Source organism: Filicampus tigris, chromosome 12 (genome assembly GCF_054856515.1).
Source record: "Filicampus tigris isolate MCC_2025a chromosome 12, RoL_Ftig_1.0, whole genome shotgun sequence".
In the NCBI taxonomy this organism is placed as follows: domain Eukaryota; kingdom Metazoa; phylum Chordata; class Actinopteri; order Syngnathiformes; family Syngnathidae; genus Filicampus; species Filicampus tigris.
Window position 1 is genome coordinate 23,346,294 of NC_141228.1, and position 12,452 is coordinate 23,358,745.

The 12,452-nt window shown below is 49.9% G+C and overlaps 2 protein-coding genes across 6 annotated transcripts in view; one reads left to right on the forward strand and one right to left on the reverse strand.

The window, feature by feature from the left end:
- The window catches only part of patj (PATJ crumbs cell polarity complex component), a 27,483-nt gene extending 20,628 nt beyond the window's left edge, over positions 1-6,855 (reverse strand). For 3 of the 4 annotated variants that reach the window (XM_086047937.1, XM_086047938.1, XM_086047935.1), the window contains exons 1-7: positions 6,722-6,855; positions 5,406-5,647; positions 3,768-3,935; positions 2,709-2,845; positions 2,250-2,463; positions 472-903; positions 43-145 (exon numbers count right to left, since the gene is read on the reverse strand). In XM_086047937.1, the coding sequence (XP_085904063.1) occupies positions 43-145; positions 472-903; positions 2,250-2,463; positions 2,709-2,845; positions 3,768-3,935; positions 5,406-5,636 (1,285 nt within the window). In that variant the 5' untranslated portion in view covers positions 5,637-5,647; positions 6,722-6,855. The remainder of the gene's footprint in view (positions 1-42; positions 146-471; positions 904-2,249; positions 2,464-2,708; positions 2,846-3,767; positions 3,936-5,405; positions 5,648-6,721) is intronic. The other variant, XM_086047936.1, reaches the window with a different exon arrangement.
- tm2d1 (TM2 domain containing 1) lies at positions 6,788-9,874 on the forward strand. Of its 2 annotated transcripts, XM_086047941.1 has the most exons (6): positions 6,801-7,179; positions 7,832-7,905; positions 7,990-8,098; positions 8,431-8,522; positions 8,900-8,973; positions 9,079-9,874. In XM_086047941.1, the coding sequence occupies exons 1-6, from the start codon at positions 7,034-7,036 to the stop codon at positions 9,187-9,189; spliced, it is 606 nt and encodes a 201-aa protein (XP_085904067.1). In that variant the 5' UTR covers positions 6,801-7,033; the 3' UTR covers positions 9,190-9,874. The 2 variants fall into 2 exon arrangements, with proteins under 2 accessions (XP_085904066.1, XP_085904067.1); XM_086047940.1 differs by having other exon boundaries at positions 6,788-7,179; positions 7,832-8,098.
- The last annotated feature ends 2,578 nt before the right edge of the window (positions 9,875-12,452 follow it).

A 12,452-nucleotide genomic window follows, 5' to 3' on the forward strand; every position in this document is an offset into this window, starting at 1 on the left:
CGAAAAAGGAGGAGGAGGAGGAGAAGCGGTGAGGTGGCATACCTTGACTGGTGAGGGGGTTGTGTCCAATGATGGAGATTCCAAGGCTTTCTCCATTTTTCTTGGTGAGCGCAACCTCGTGGATCTCGTAGCCGTCCAGGTTGGGCTGAAACACAAAAGCGGCGAGTCGGAAGCAAGCAGCAGGAAAGAGGTGAGCGCAAAAGAGCAAAAAGGGAAGTCCAACTGGGAGGTAGGAAGGAGGCGGGAGGAGCAGGGATGGGGGAAAGCAACAACAAGTCGTGCCTGCTCACCAGAAGGTGGGGAGTAGGAGGCGGGAGCTAGGGAGCAGGAAGTAGGAAGCCAAGTCTGCTCACCAGGAAGGAGGCAGGAAGTTGGAATGAGGAGGCATGGACCAGGAATTGTGAAGTCGGAGATGGAAAAGCAGGAGGTGGGGAACGAGGAGGCAAGAAATAGGAGGTCACGTCTGCTCACCGTCTTGCTGGGCCGGCGGCGGGCAAACAGCGAGGGCGCGGCCGACACGGGGGCAGAGTCGGGCGGCGGCGGGGGGGCTTTGGGCCTCCCAGCGCCCCGGTCCCTGGCGACCAGCATGGTCACGTGACTCCCGCACGCCCGCAGCGCCCGGACCACCTCGTCGCTGCTGAGCCCGTCGGTGGGCGTGGCCCCGATGCCGAGGATGCGGTCGCCCGTGCGGAGACGCCCGTCCTGATTGGGCCCGCCGCGTGAGGAGTGAGGGGTGGGAGAGCAAGAGGAAAGAAGCGTGTGCCGCGGACGTACCCTGTCGGCCGCGCCGCCCCTGACCAGCGTCCGGACCACCACGCCGGCGGTCTTCCCGCCCACGATGCCGAAGCCCAAACCCGAGCCGTCGTTGAGCAGCTGGATCTCCTCCACCTGAGCCCAATCGGCCTAGGGGGAGGTCACGCCGCAATCTCTGGTCACAAACGGGACGGCGGCCGCAGAGCTCGAGATGGCGTCGGGCCATGTCCGCTATCGTTACCTCCCCCGAGCCTTGGTACGGCTCCGGATAAAAGGTGCGCACTGCCGCTCAAAGGAGCCACGTATTAGCCACGTAATGCTAGCGAGTATAGAACACCATTCATTCACCATGTTGATGCAAGGACAGCAAGGAGGAGGAGGGAGGGGAAGAAGAGGAGCTCTAGAAAGTGGAGGAAGAGGAGATGAAGGAGGGCAAGCACAAGGAGAAGGAAGAAGATGGAGACAAAAGTGAAGGGGGAGAAGAGGAGGAGGAATAGGAGAAAGCACATGAGGAGAAGGAAGAAGAGGAGGAGAAAGAGCGATGATGAGGAGAAGATGTGGCCACCCTGATACACTGTACTTTGACCACTGAGGAGGTTGTCTACTATGCTCAGGGAGGAGGAGGAGGAGGAGCAGTGTGACTTAGCGTGGCGTGCTAATGAGGAGGGCAGCATCATTAGCATGTAAACACACACACACACACACACACACGCACGCCGGCAAGCAATTAGCGTTCCAGCTCGTTAGCATGTAGGTCATCTTTGAAAAGATAGTCCTCTACTAGACAAAAAGCGACGCCATGTTTGACACACGACTTGATTTGAATGGCCGAGATGATTTGATCCATCAGCTGACTTGCCTGTGGGGGCGGGGCCTCAAGTTTGATGAACTGACACCAACGCCAACGCACTATGCCCATCCATTTTCATCAATATCGGCTCAAACAAACGTATTGAACGGAACTACCGTATTTTCACTCGTTCTCGTCCCCACCCCAAAAATGACAAAACCCCCCAAAAAACCATCCCGACTTTCAATCTTGCGGTGCCATAATGCCGCATGGCTCCCGCAGAGTTTTATGACACAGTTTAAGCGCATTAAAAGATTTGTTGTCAAGTTCGATTGAATAATAATTTGTGAAAAAAATGACGTGGTGACAGAGTGATTTTGGGGAAAAATATCAAATATTTGGCCATGCGGGATGTCGACACAACAGCAAATGAAGTGAACCACGACGCCATCGGAAGGCTTTCAGAAGGCAGTCATAATGTGCACAAGAATACACAACATGCACAAGCAATCAAACACACACACACACAGACCCACACACAATCACACAAACTGACGAACACGCACACATAAATATGGGCATTAACACGCAACAAACAACTCTTGCCAATGTACACGCTCTCGTGTGTGTGCGTGTTTTTTTTTGTCTGAGAGAGGAAATGGTGGCCGGGCGTCGGATGTTGATGTGTGATGTTGCCGTGTCTTACGGCGTTTACGTTGTCAGCGGTGGCGGGCGGTGATCGTGATGAAGATGAGGCGGTTGGCGGCGTGGCCCCGGGGGGGCGGTCCCTGGCGACCGTCAAGTCCACCGTGCCGCCGGGCAGCTGCAGCAAAGTCAGCGCCTGACGCTGACTCATGCCCGCCTCCAGGGGGCGCCCGTTGATCACCAGGATCTGATCGCGGGGCCGCAGACGCCCGTCCCTGTCGACGCCAACACAACGCCATCACGTGCGGGCAAATCAACGTGTCTCGCGATGCGCTGCCGTTTTGGTTAGCAACAGAGTCGGCAGCAGTTAACCCTTTGACGTCCGCGTGTCAACCGATGCCAGCTTTCGATGAGAAAAGGGAGGCGTGTATTAGAGGCGAAGCGTTGAAACCCAACGACTCATTGAGACGCGGCGCCGAACCGCTATTTGAGAAGAAGGCCCCGATTGGCCGAGCGTCACCTGTCAGCGACGCCTCCGGGCTGGATGTGTTTGACGAAGACGTCGGGACTGACGTTTCCCGGGTGGAGGCCCGCCACGCTGAATCCCAGGCCCCCCGACGCCGGACGCGTCAGACGCACGCGCTCCGTGGGCCGACCCTGATGTTGGGACCCGGCGCATACGCGCACACACACACACACACACGCACACGCGCATATACAGTAAATACACAAACAAGCACACGTTAACACAAAAACATGCATACATACATGAACACAAACACACACAAGCATCAACAAACTCACATTCACATGCACACCAACAAATGTACACACATGTAAAGATACGCACGTGCACACAACACAGATGCACACACACACACGTACGCAAACATGCAGTACACACATATGCACATATTAACAAACACAATCAAATGTACACGCATGTGCAGACTTACAAACACACACGCAGCTCACACACGCACACTCACATGCAAGTAAGCACAAAAAACAAATATACAGTACACACAGTCACACGAAGTCACCCAAAGCAACACACACTCACAAACCAATGTACACGTGTACATGTGAACATACAAAAACAAACCAATGTACACACTAGGGATGGACCGATTATCGGCCGGGCCGATTATTATGGCCGATAATAAATCAGTTTAAAACTGTGTTATGTGAAAGTTGAACTTCTCTGTCATTTTGAAATTTTGGAGGACTTAATTTACTGTAGAAAACTATATGGCGCTATTGTTTTAAGTTTTCATTGAACTTTTAAAGACAAAATCTGAAAAAAATGTTCAATAAACATATGCTGAAAGACATTTCAACAATGTTAAGAGTGAAATGTCCCTTTTTACTGAAAAAGAATATCGGCTCCAAATATCGGTTATCGGCCTCCTTGACTACCGATAATCGGTATCGTTATTGGCCCTGAAAAAAATGTATCGGTCTATCCCTAGTACACACAAATGAACCCATTAACACGCACACTCACACAGTCACATACACACAAACGCAGGATTTGCGAGCATCACATGGCCACAATGAGGGCTTGCGAGCTACTCACCGCGGCCGCCGCCACGATCCAGCGCTGCAGGCGGTCGGGCGAGGGCGGCGCCCCGAGGGCGGGCGCGGCCGGGTCGGCGGCGGGCGGTGACGAGGCGTCGCTCGCCGCGGTCTCGCCGTTTGGCGAAAAGTCGAAGCGGCGGCTGCCCTCGGGAAGCGGGGCAATCAACTGGAGAGAGAGGACACATCGGCGTGACGCCACAAAGGCAAACACTCGTAAGTCAAATCGCCTTCCCCCGTTGAAAAGTACAGAAACGCCATTCGTCCATTCCAGGCTCACCCAAAAATGATGAAAACATGCGCCAATGGCATCATCAAACTGAATGTAAAACAATTCAACGTTTTTTTTTTGGGGGGGGGGGGTCACACTTTGAATCTATTGGACGGCCATTGTGCTTGGCCACCTGGGGGCAGTACAAGGCAGACAGACGCATCGCATCGCGCATGGGACAGTTGAGGGGTGCAGCTCATCACAGAGGATAAAGAAGATGATACGCTGTGTACTTGAAAGAAGGGCTGAATACTGCTCTATCTATATTGTGTTGCAGTGCAGCGAGCGTTCAAATCGCACTAATCCACATAAACACACGCTCACCAACATGCACAAATTCAACAAAACAGTCACGAGTAAACATACAAAGTCAAATTAACAGTCCATTGCAAACATACGCACACTCACAAAAAAAAATTCAACTAAACAAACATACAAAAACACGCACACAAACTCACCTACTTGCACACATACTCACAAACACAAATTTTAGTGTGCGCACACACACGCACACTGACTTCTGGAGAAACACATAACCACGCGCACGCTCACACACAAAGTGCGCGTCTTGCAGTTGCAGTAATGAGCGCGTGTAAAAAAATCAATGCCTTCCTTACAGGTAATGTATGAATGACCTTTCCTCTCACTTTGTGTAGTCGGGCGGCGGCGGCGGCGGCGGCGGCGGCGGCGACCGAGCATCCAGGAGACCGAGCCGTTTGTCAAAGCGGGACGGCGGGTATTAAAGCGTGATTGATCGGCGCCGGGGAGGCCGGCCGTAAATAAAGTGCCGGCGACGCCTTCATAGACTTACAGTACATCGAGTCGCCGACACTCGCCGCGACCTTGGCGCCACTTACAATATGAAGCCCGCCATTATCTTAATTTGGACGCACCGTTGTTTATTGGCGAGGCCCAATACGGAAACGGGGCGCGTGCCTCGTCGTACGAACGCACGCCTCCAATGGGGCAAAGTGACATCACATCTCGTGTGTGTGGCACTAAGGTACATGCTAATTCTTGGGTGCAAATGTGATGCCTGCCCTGAGATACGAGCGATCCCACTTGGGAGTCTTTTGAGATATGAGCCATTATTTACTCCATTTTTTTTTTTTTTTTTTGCCTTTTTTGCCTTGAATTGAGAGCAAAAATTTGAGGCGCGAGCGCCGTACGATTATGATGGAGGTGAACTCACTTCAACTCAACCACGTTGCTTTGCTCTCATAAGTCACTTTAGCTTCATGCTAACAACGCTAAACACGCGTACAAACACACTCACCCATACACATCCTCACTCTCACACGCCGCTACAAACTCTTGCTCTCACACACAGACACGCATGTGTAGTTGTTGCTGCGTGCGCATGTGCACCTGCTCCTTGAGGTGGGCGACGGCGCGCTGCAAAGCGAGCACGTGCGCGAAGAGCGGACTGTCCAGCGTCTCCTTGAGCGCCGCCACGCGGCCCAGGTGGCACCGCCACTCCTCCTTCTCGGCCAGCTTTGCCCGCAGACGCTCCAGGGCCGCCGACGCCCGCCGACGCTCGCCGGGCGACACCGGCCCGGGCGCCGGCCAATCTGGACTCGGGCCGGCCTTGTCCGGCATCCCGCGCGGCTCTGCAAGAAAAGACGATCGCGTGACCAGATGGACGACGGTGGCGCCATGCGCGATTCATTCATGGCTCCTGAAAGAATACTTGACTCTCTACCACAAGCGCTGACATAAACAAAATTAAAGTTGCGTCGTAGTCCTTCTCTTGGTGAGGCAAGTGTGTGCTCCTATGTGGCCCCCCCAATAGTTTGGGTGCGATTGAAGTTTGCGGTCGGAATCGCTGACGGAAGCTCGTTTAAAATCAGAGGAGGACTGGCCTATATGAGGGTACTATTACCCCCCCGAAAAAAAGGTGAATGGCGGACGACGGAAAGGTACCCACGCTGCAGACGGATGACGAATAACGGACGCTCAATTTTTAGTAAAATGCCCAGCTCTGAAAATGAATCATGTGATTCAGAACTTTTTTTCCTAGGGTGGTAGCAATATGCTTTCGTATGTAACCACGAACGACGTTTTAACATTTGAAAAACTGCTTCAGTGTGTTTGCATGCCGGGCCTTCCGTACACAGCCACAGCCACAGCCAAACAAAGCGCGCGCACGCACACACCTGCGCATGCACGCTGATTCACCTTTACGGAAGTGAAACTGGGAAGGTCGGTGAGGGCAGGGCCGAGTGTGCATCAAAAAACTTGATAGTGCTCTTTATCATCAAAAGTTGACCCTTGTGTATGTCGAACATTCGACATTGATTCATATATATCGTTTTGTTTCTATCTTTTTCGATGGGCGGGGTCACTGTATATGGCATCAGCAGGTGCATGAAAACGACATGAGCAAAACTCACAAGAAAACACAACACAAACGAACAAGGTCATAAACCCGGGAAGTGTGCGTTCACTAGTGTGAAAGTCGGAAATAAAAATAAAAGTTTCTGTCGTCTCAGAAGTTCGTCGGCTAGCCGCTAGCATGCTAACTCCCTTATCTCAGCGCGCCACCCCCAAAATAAATAAAAAAGTCTCGTTTCGTGTTTTCCCCAGGGAAAAGGCACTCACACAACCCGACCTTCCAGACAAGAGTGAAGAGAAGCAACAAGTTATTTCAGAATATTTGGTCGCGAAAGTGATGTGAAACTTACTTGAAGCGACTTCACTTGGACGACAGTATCACTTTAAATGCTGCGTTCAACTGCTGTGGGAAACACCGCGACTCTTCTGAATCTACAACAACGCCAACACGCGCGTCGATTTCCTTCTTTTTCTTTTCTTTTCTATTTTAATATATAGAATTATGTAAAGCTTCGGCATTTGCCTCATAATGAACTTTAAGAGCTATACGGCAACATGTTGGCTTGAAACGTTGTCAGTGAAGGGGGAAAACGCTGATATTGTATAGTCATATTTTCCTCCGTGGCGCCGTGAAGGTGGTGCTTGATGACATCAAAGCCGCCATGTTGCAGTGTTGTTTGCGCACCGGCTTGTGGACAATTTTCTTGTTTTTCTTATGTTGTACGTCTTGTCGGTGGACGATTGTCGCGGCGGCGGACGTGGAGGTGGCGGAGGAGGTTGGCAGCTGCCATGATCTGAGACTCGGACAATATCCTTCCGTTGACTCGCCTAACTCGTCTCGGAGATAGACGTGGAGCTAATGCTAACGGATAGAACGTCACTAAGCTGTCGGCTGCAAGCAGACAAAAACAAAACAAAAATGAAAAAGAAAACAAAAATGTAGCGGTGGTTAAGTGTGACATTGCGTCAGATAGAACACATGGAACGGAAGCATCAAACCTATTCATTCTATATGCTAGGATTCGAGTGTAATTCATTGAGAAACATGCAGTTTTACGTCACATCACATTTTAGCATTCCGTGTTGGAAATTGGGCTGTAGCCCAAAGGCTTTTGTTTTTTTCTGGCTGATGCTCTTTGATTTACAATCTGTACATTTGTAACAAATCTGACACATTTTTTGGGGGGTGCGTAAATCGGATTTGAACACATGTATCCATTCCTTTCTTGCTAAACAGGACATTATATCAAATTGACAATGCAGAAAATGCCTAAGCATAAATGGATGATGATTCAGTCCCTGGTTTGATTTCATCTTTTCTCACTTAGAAGTCTATATAGTTTTTTTGTTTTTTTTAACACCATGGACTGCATAGATGCCAAAAAAAAGTCCCCTAAAATGTTCCCGTGACTTCGTGTTTGCTGTGACTTACTGTTTGGCGACTCCTTGACGGCGTTGACGTATTTGTGTAAAGATCCCAAGATCGACGACGTCACTCAGGAGCCCCAAAACTGCCGAGATGCCAGCGCCTGGGGTGGGTGCCGCGCCCACTCTACACCTTGTTGCCGTGGAGACCAACCATGGGGCCACACGCTAACGTGTGTGTGTGTTTGTGTAGTGGAGTGTCTTCCAGCTCCAAACGTCACCTGTCGACTTTCCAATGGGACGCAATTTCGCTTCAGCGGGGAGGAAGTGGGCTTTAATAAAACCATTCCCTGTCGGAACGTGTGAGTACACGCGCGCGCACACACACACCATCAGGGTTTTTCCTGTCTCCCATTGCAGCACAACAGCATCCAACATTTCCCGGTTTTGAATACTGTCCCATATATTCAAGATGTATTACGAAAGATTTGAATGATTATTTAATATTGATGTATTTATGATGATTAAAGCCTTTGCGAAAATGTGACTTTTGTGTCTGAATGTTGGCAATGTAGAGGTGTACACTCAGGACCCCTAATCTGGTCTGTCTCCAAATGTTCTCGATAGCAGAAGCCGTGCTCGCACACGCGCGGCTAGTAGGAAGACTTGAGTGTGTGTTGCTTTGTGCTTTCAGGAGCGGCTACTCGTACAAGGTGGCGGTGGCCTTATCGCTCTTCCTCGGCTGGCTGGGTGCCGACCGCTTCTACCTGGGGTATCCTGCGCTTGGTACGCGCACACACACACACACACCCACTTACGCTAACACACACAAAGGCTGAATGATTTTGAAAAATCATCAAATTGCGAGCCCCCCTTGCCCTCAATATTTCAATTGCGGTTTAATATGCAATGACTTTTTTCAAGGTCCCTTTCCATGCTTTATTTTAAACAAACCAGCAATAAATGAATCCATACTACAATAAACAATATCAGATTTATTATACATAAACGTTTTGGTCTTGCACTATAGCAATAAATACATTATATGATATGCAGCACAGACGTGCACACGTACACGCAATATACTGACACAAACGCGCGCAGGCAGGTGAAGAAAGAGGAAGGTTTGAGGTTGAATTTAGTTTTTGCCGCCTTTGCGTCAGGTGTGCTGAAGTTCTGCACGGTGGGCTTCTGCGGCATCGGCACGCTGGTGGACTTCATCCTCATCGCCATGCAGGTCAGTGGCGGCCGGCGCGCGCCAACATGCTCACTGGCGTCCTGCGACGTGCTAACCGCTGCGTGTTGACGTTCGGATGCTAACATGCTAACTGCTGCGGTTCAGATGGTGGGCCCATCGGACGGCTCCGACTACATCGTGGACTACTACGGCGCCCGCCTCAGCCGCCTGGCCATCACCGAGCACACGTACAGGAAGCCGCACCTCGCCCTGTGACGCAAGACGGACGCCACAGCTCTCGCTCCTCCTCAGTCGGCCGCAAGTCTGCAAAGTCTAAAGCGGTGGCGGGCGCGTCGGTCCCTCAGTCATCATGGCGTCGGCCCGTCCGTCGGCGGCGACAGCCAATCAGCGTCGAGAACGAATACGGGACAATGCCATTGCGGTCTGTGGGACCAAAAGGTATAAAATGTTTGTTTTTTTTAAAAACTTTTTTCAACACTCTGCGTGTGACGTACCGCCGCGTAGTAGATTCTCGACGCTGATTGGCTATCACCGATGACTCGGATGGACTCGGCCCACGAGGGCCGGCCCGAAGGCCCGAATGACGGCACGATGACTGACGTGCCCACCACTGGTCTTGAGTACTTGTTATTTATTTATTTGGATGTAGCCTTTTGAGATGAACAGTCTCCTTTATAGAGGAGGTTTTTTTTCCCTCCGCTATTGTGTTGAAACACGGATGAGCTTGGAAGCACCGTCAACTTTCTCGCACACGTTTTGCGTAGCCCACCTGCCAATCATTGATGGATTGAAAGCAGAACAAAGGTTTTGGTTTGTTTGTTTGCGCTCAGGCGCAATCGTCAGCATGAAGAAGAAACGTGGCGCGCGGACGCTTTGTCTGTATGATGCAAATACATTCATTGTCTTTGTTGAAGTTTCAATAAAGTTGTTTGTGTCCGGATGAGTTTGATGTCCACCTGGTTTGTTCGCCGCTCACCCCGCAACGAAACGACGTCGGGGTTCGATAGCTGGGCTCAGCAACTGTTTGGAAAGGGACAGCTACTTCTTGTCCACGCTGGTGCACACCCGTGAAATCCCGCTTTACGTTGTCCTAATTCATAAAAGTCAAACGTGTGACGACATTGCTCATGGTGACCATTTGATTTGTCACAATAATTAGGAAACGGATCCATATGAGTAAGCAAGACTTGATTTCCATTAATCTCTCTCTCGCCAGTGTTCACGTTTGCAAATGATGGCTTCGACAGCAGTGCCAGGAAATCACAATGTCCCAACCACTGGTGAGCTGTTTTTGGAATAGGCCGGCGGGCTACTCACGTGGTCTTTGCTGGTGACAAATGTCTCCTTTGACACACTCTAAATTTGTTGAACTCAAATGTATTTACCATTACTCATATTTATTCAGTCATTTCAAAAATGGTTTATTCATCGACTGTATTGTAATTTTAAAAAAAAACAAGAAGGACTTTTACTTCCACTTTTAACATTTTTCTATGTATGTGATAATCACTCATAAAAAAATCAAAATGCATATTTCTCATTTAAATAGAGTGTTGTGTATGCGACGTGGATTGTGTGCTTTTGTGTAATGTGTGTCATCAACCACCAAAAAACGTATCAGTGCAGTATTTCAAAAATAATGTGTGTGCGTGTATACGATATTAGTGTGTATTTGTGAATGTTCTGTATCTGTAATTATGTACTTTGTGCGCGTGTGTGTGTGTGTGCGTGTAAGAGGAAGAAGAAGCGGAGTCGCGTGCGTGGTGTTAGCATCTTTATAGTGTTGTCGTCGTGTTGCATAGAGGCGCTTCCTGCAAGGACAGGAAGTCACTGAGGGACAACATGGCGGACGGAAGTAGCGACAGTGCACGCGAGCGGCCAGCAGGAGGCGCCGCCACTGCCGCCAAGGAGTCGTTGAGGCACAAGTTTTAGTCCACGAGGAAGAAGTGAAGGCATGCACGTCACCAGGTGGCCGGCCGATGGCCATCCCTCGCTTGGAGGCCTTTTCGAACCCGCATCGCCCCGAACGATGAACGACTCGACGTCATTCGTCCCGACTCCCTAATCACAACTAAATACAAACTTTCTTTTCTTTCTTTTGTTTTTCTTTTGAAACGACACGATTAGTCGAATGCTCCCAAATCACCATTTGGTCATTTTTACGTAGAGCCACTCGGGTAGGGGTTTTTACTCCTGAAAAGTTGATTTCATTTCACTGCAAGCCACTGGAACATTTAGGACAGTTTGCATTGAGGAAAAGAACAAAATACTAAAATGGAAAATTGATTGCATATAAAAGTTGAATGCATATTGTACTTCCAATAAAAAAAATCAGGCCAGTATAGCCTAGCTAAAAGCTTGATTCTCACGTGAAAATGTTGTCAATTGTTTGGTCATGAATTGATCGATTCTTTGGCGTAGCGCTAGAGGGAGACCAGGTACCGCCAGTGGTACCTGGACCACACTTTGACCATCTTGTGTCAAGTACAATCAAACTGTATTTTTTATTCTAGTACAGACTTTTTTTTTAAACTCCTTTTTTGAACTTATCAAGTGCAGCACAGTTTTAAAGTACCGTTCGCTTTTCGAGAATATTGCATTTGTGTTGTTTGTTGATAAAAAACACTTTTTTATTGAACTTACTGTAGGTGCAATACCTTTTTCTTGAATAGTTATTGAAGTCGTTCTTTCAAACCGCGCATCGTGTTCCAGTGGCTTCGACTTTTCTCTCTTGTTTTGGGATCAACACTTTCTGCGTTTCCACGGTGGGCATCATGTGGCACTCGGAGAGATCAAATCACTACTTGGACTTGGTGTCAAAAGTTTGACAATCATTGACGAGTGGAGACTGGCGAGGGATTCCCATCACAGCCACCACGATGATGAGGATGAGGATGAGGATGAGGAAGCTGATGATGTCATCAAGTATTAGTGCGGCTCAAGATGGCAACGAGGTCGGATGGGATTATAAAACCAAAGCCTCCCAGCATGCTTTGGGGCTTTTGGTGGTGGTGAGGGGAATGTGTGTGTGTGTGTGTGGGGGGGGGGGGGGGGGGGGGTGTGGAGTAGTTGACACCCTTTATCAAACTTTGAGTCCAAACTTTCTTGCCTTGAAAGCGGCGTTGGAAAGATGGGCGACCAATCAAAGCAGCATCGACGTGAGAGTAGCCACAGGGGGGCAGGGGGTGGGGGGCACACACCTCCATCGAGCTCATCTGGACCAAGGGTGCGGGGGGGTATCGTTTGAAGTTTTGCTGTGGCGATGCAGACAGACCTGGGTGTGTGTGTGTGTGTGTGTGTGTGTGTTGGGGGCGGGGGGGGCGCAAAGTGTCTGTCCAGGATAACGCTGAGCTCAGCACAAACACAACATTGATCTCTCCTGCAGGACAGCAGCAAAAAGGGGGCGGGAGGGGGGTTATCTGGTCGATGGACACTGCAACACTGCAATTGGGGGGGGCAGCAAGGGGGATTTATGGAGCTCCTCACATTAAAACACGACAAGGGTGCAGCTGGAGGCG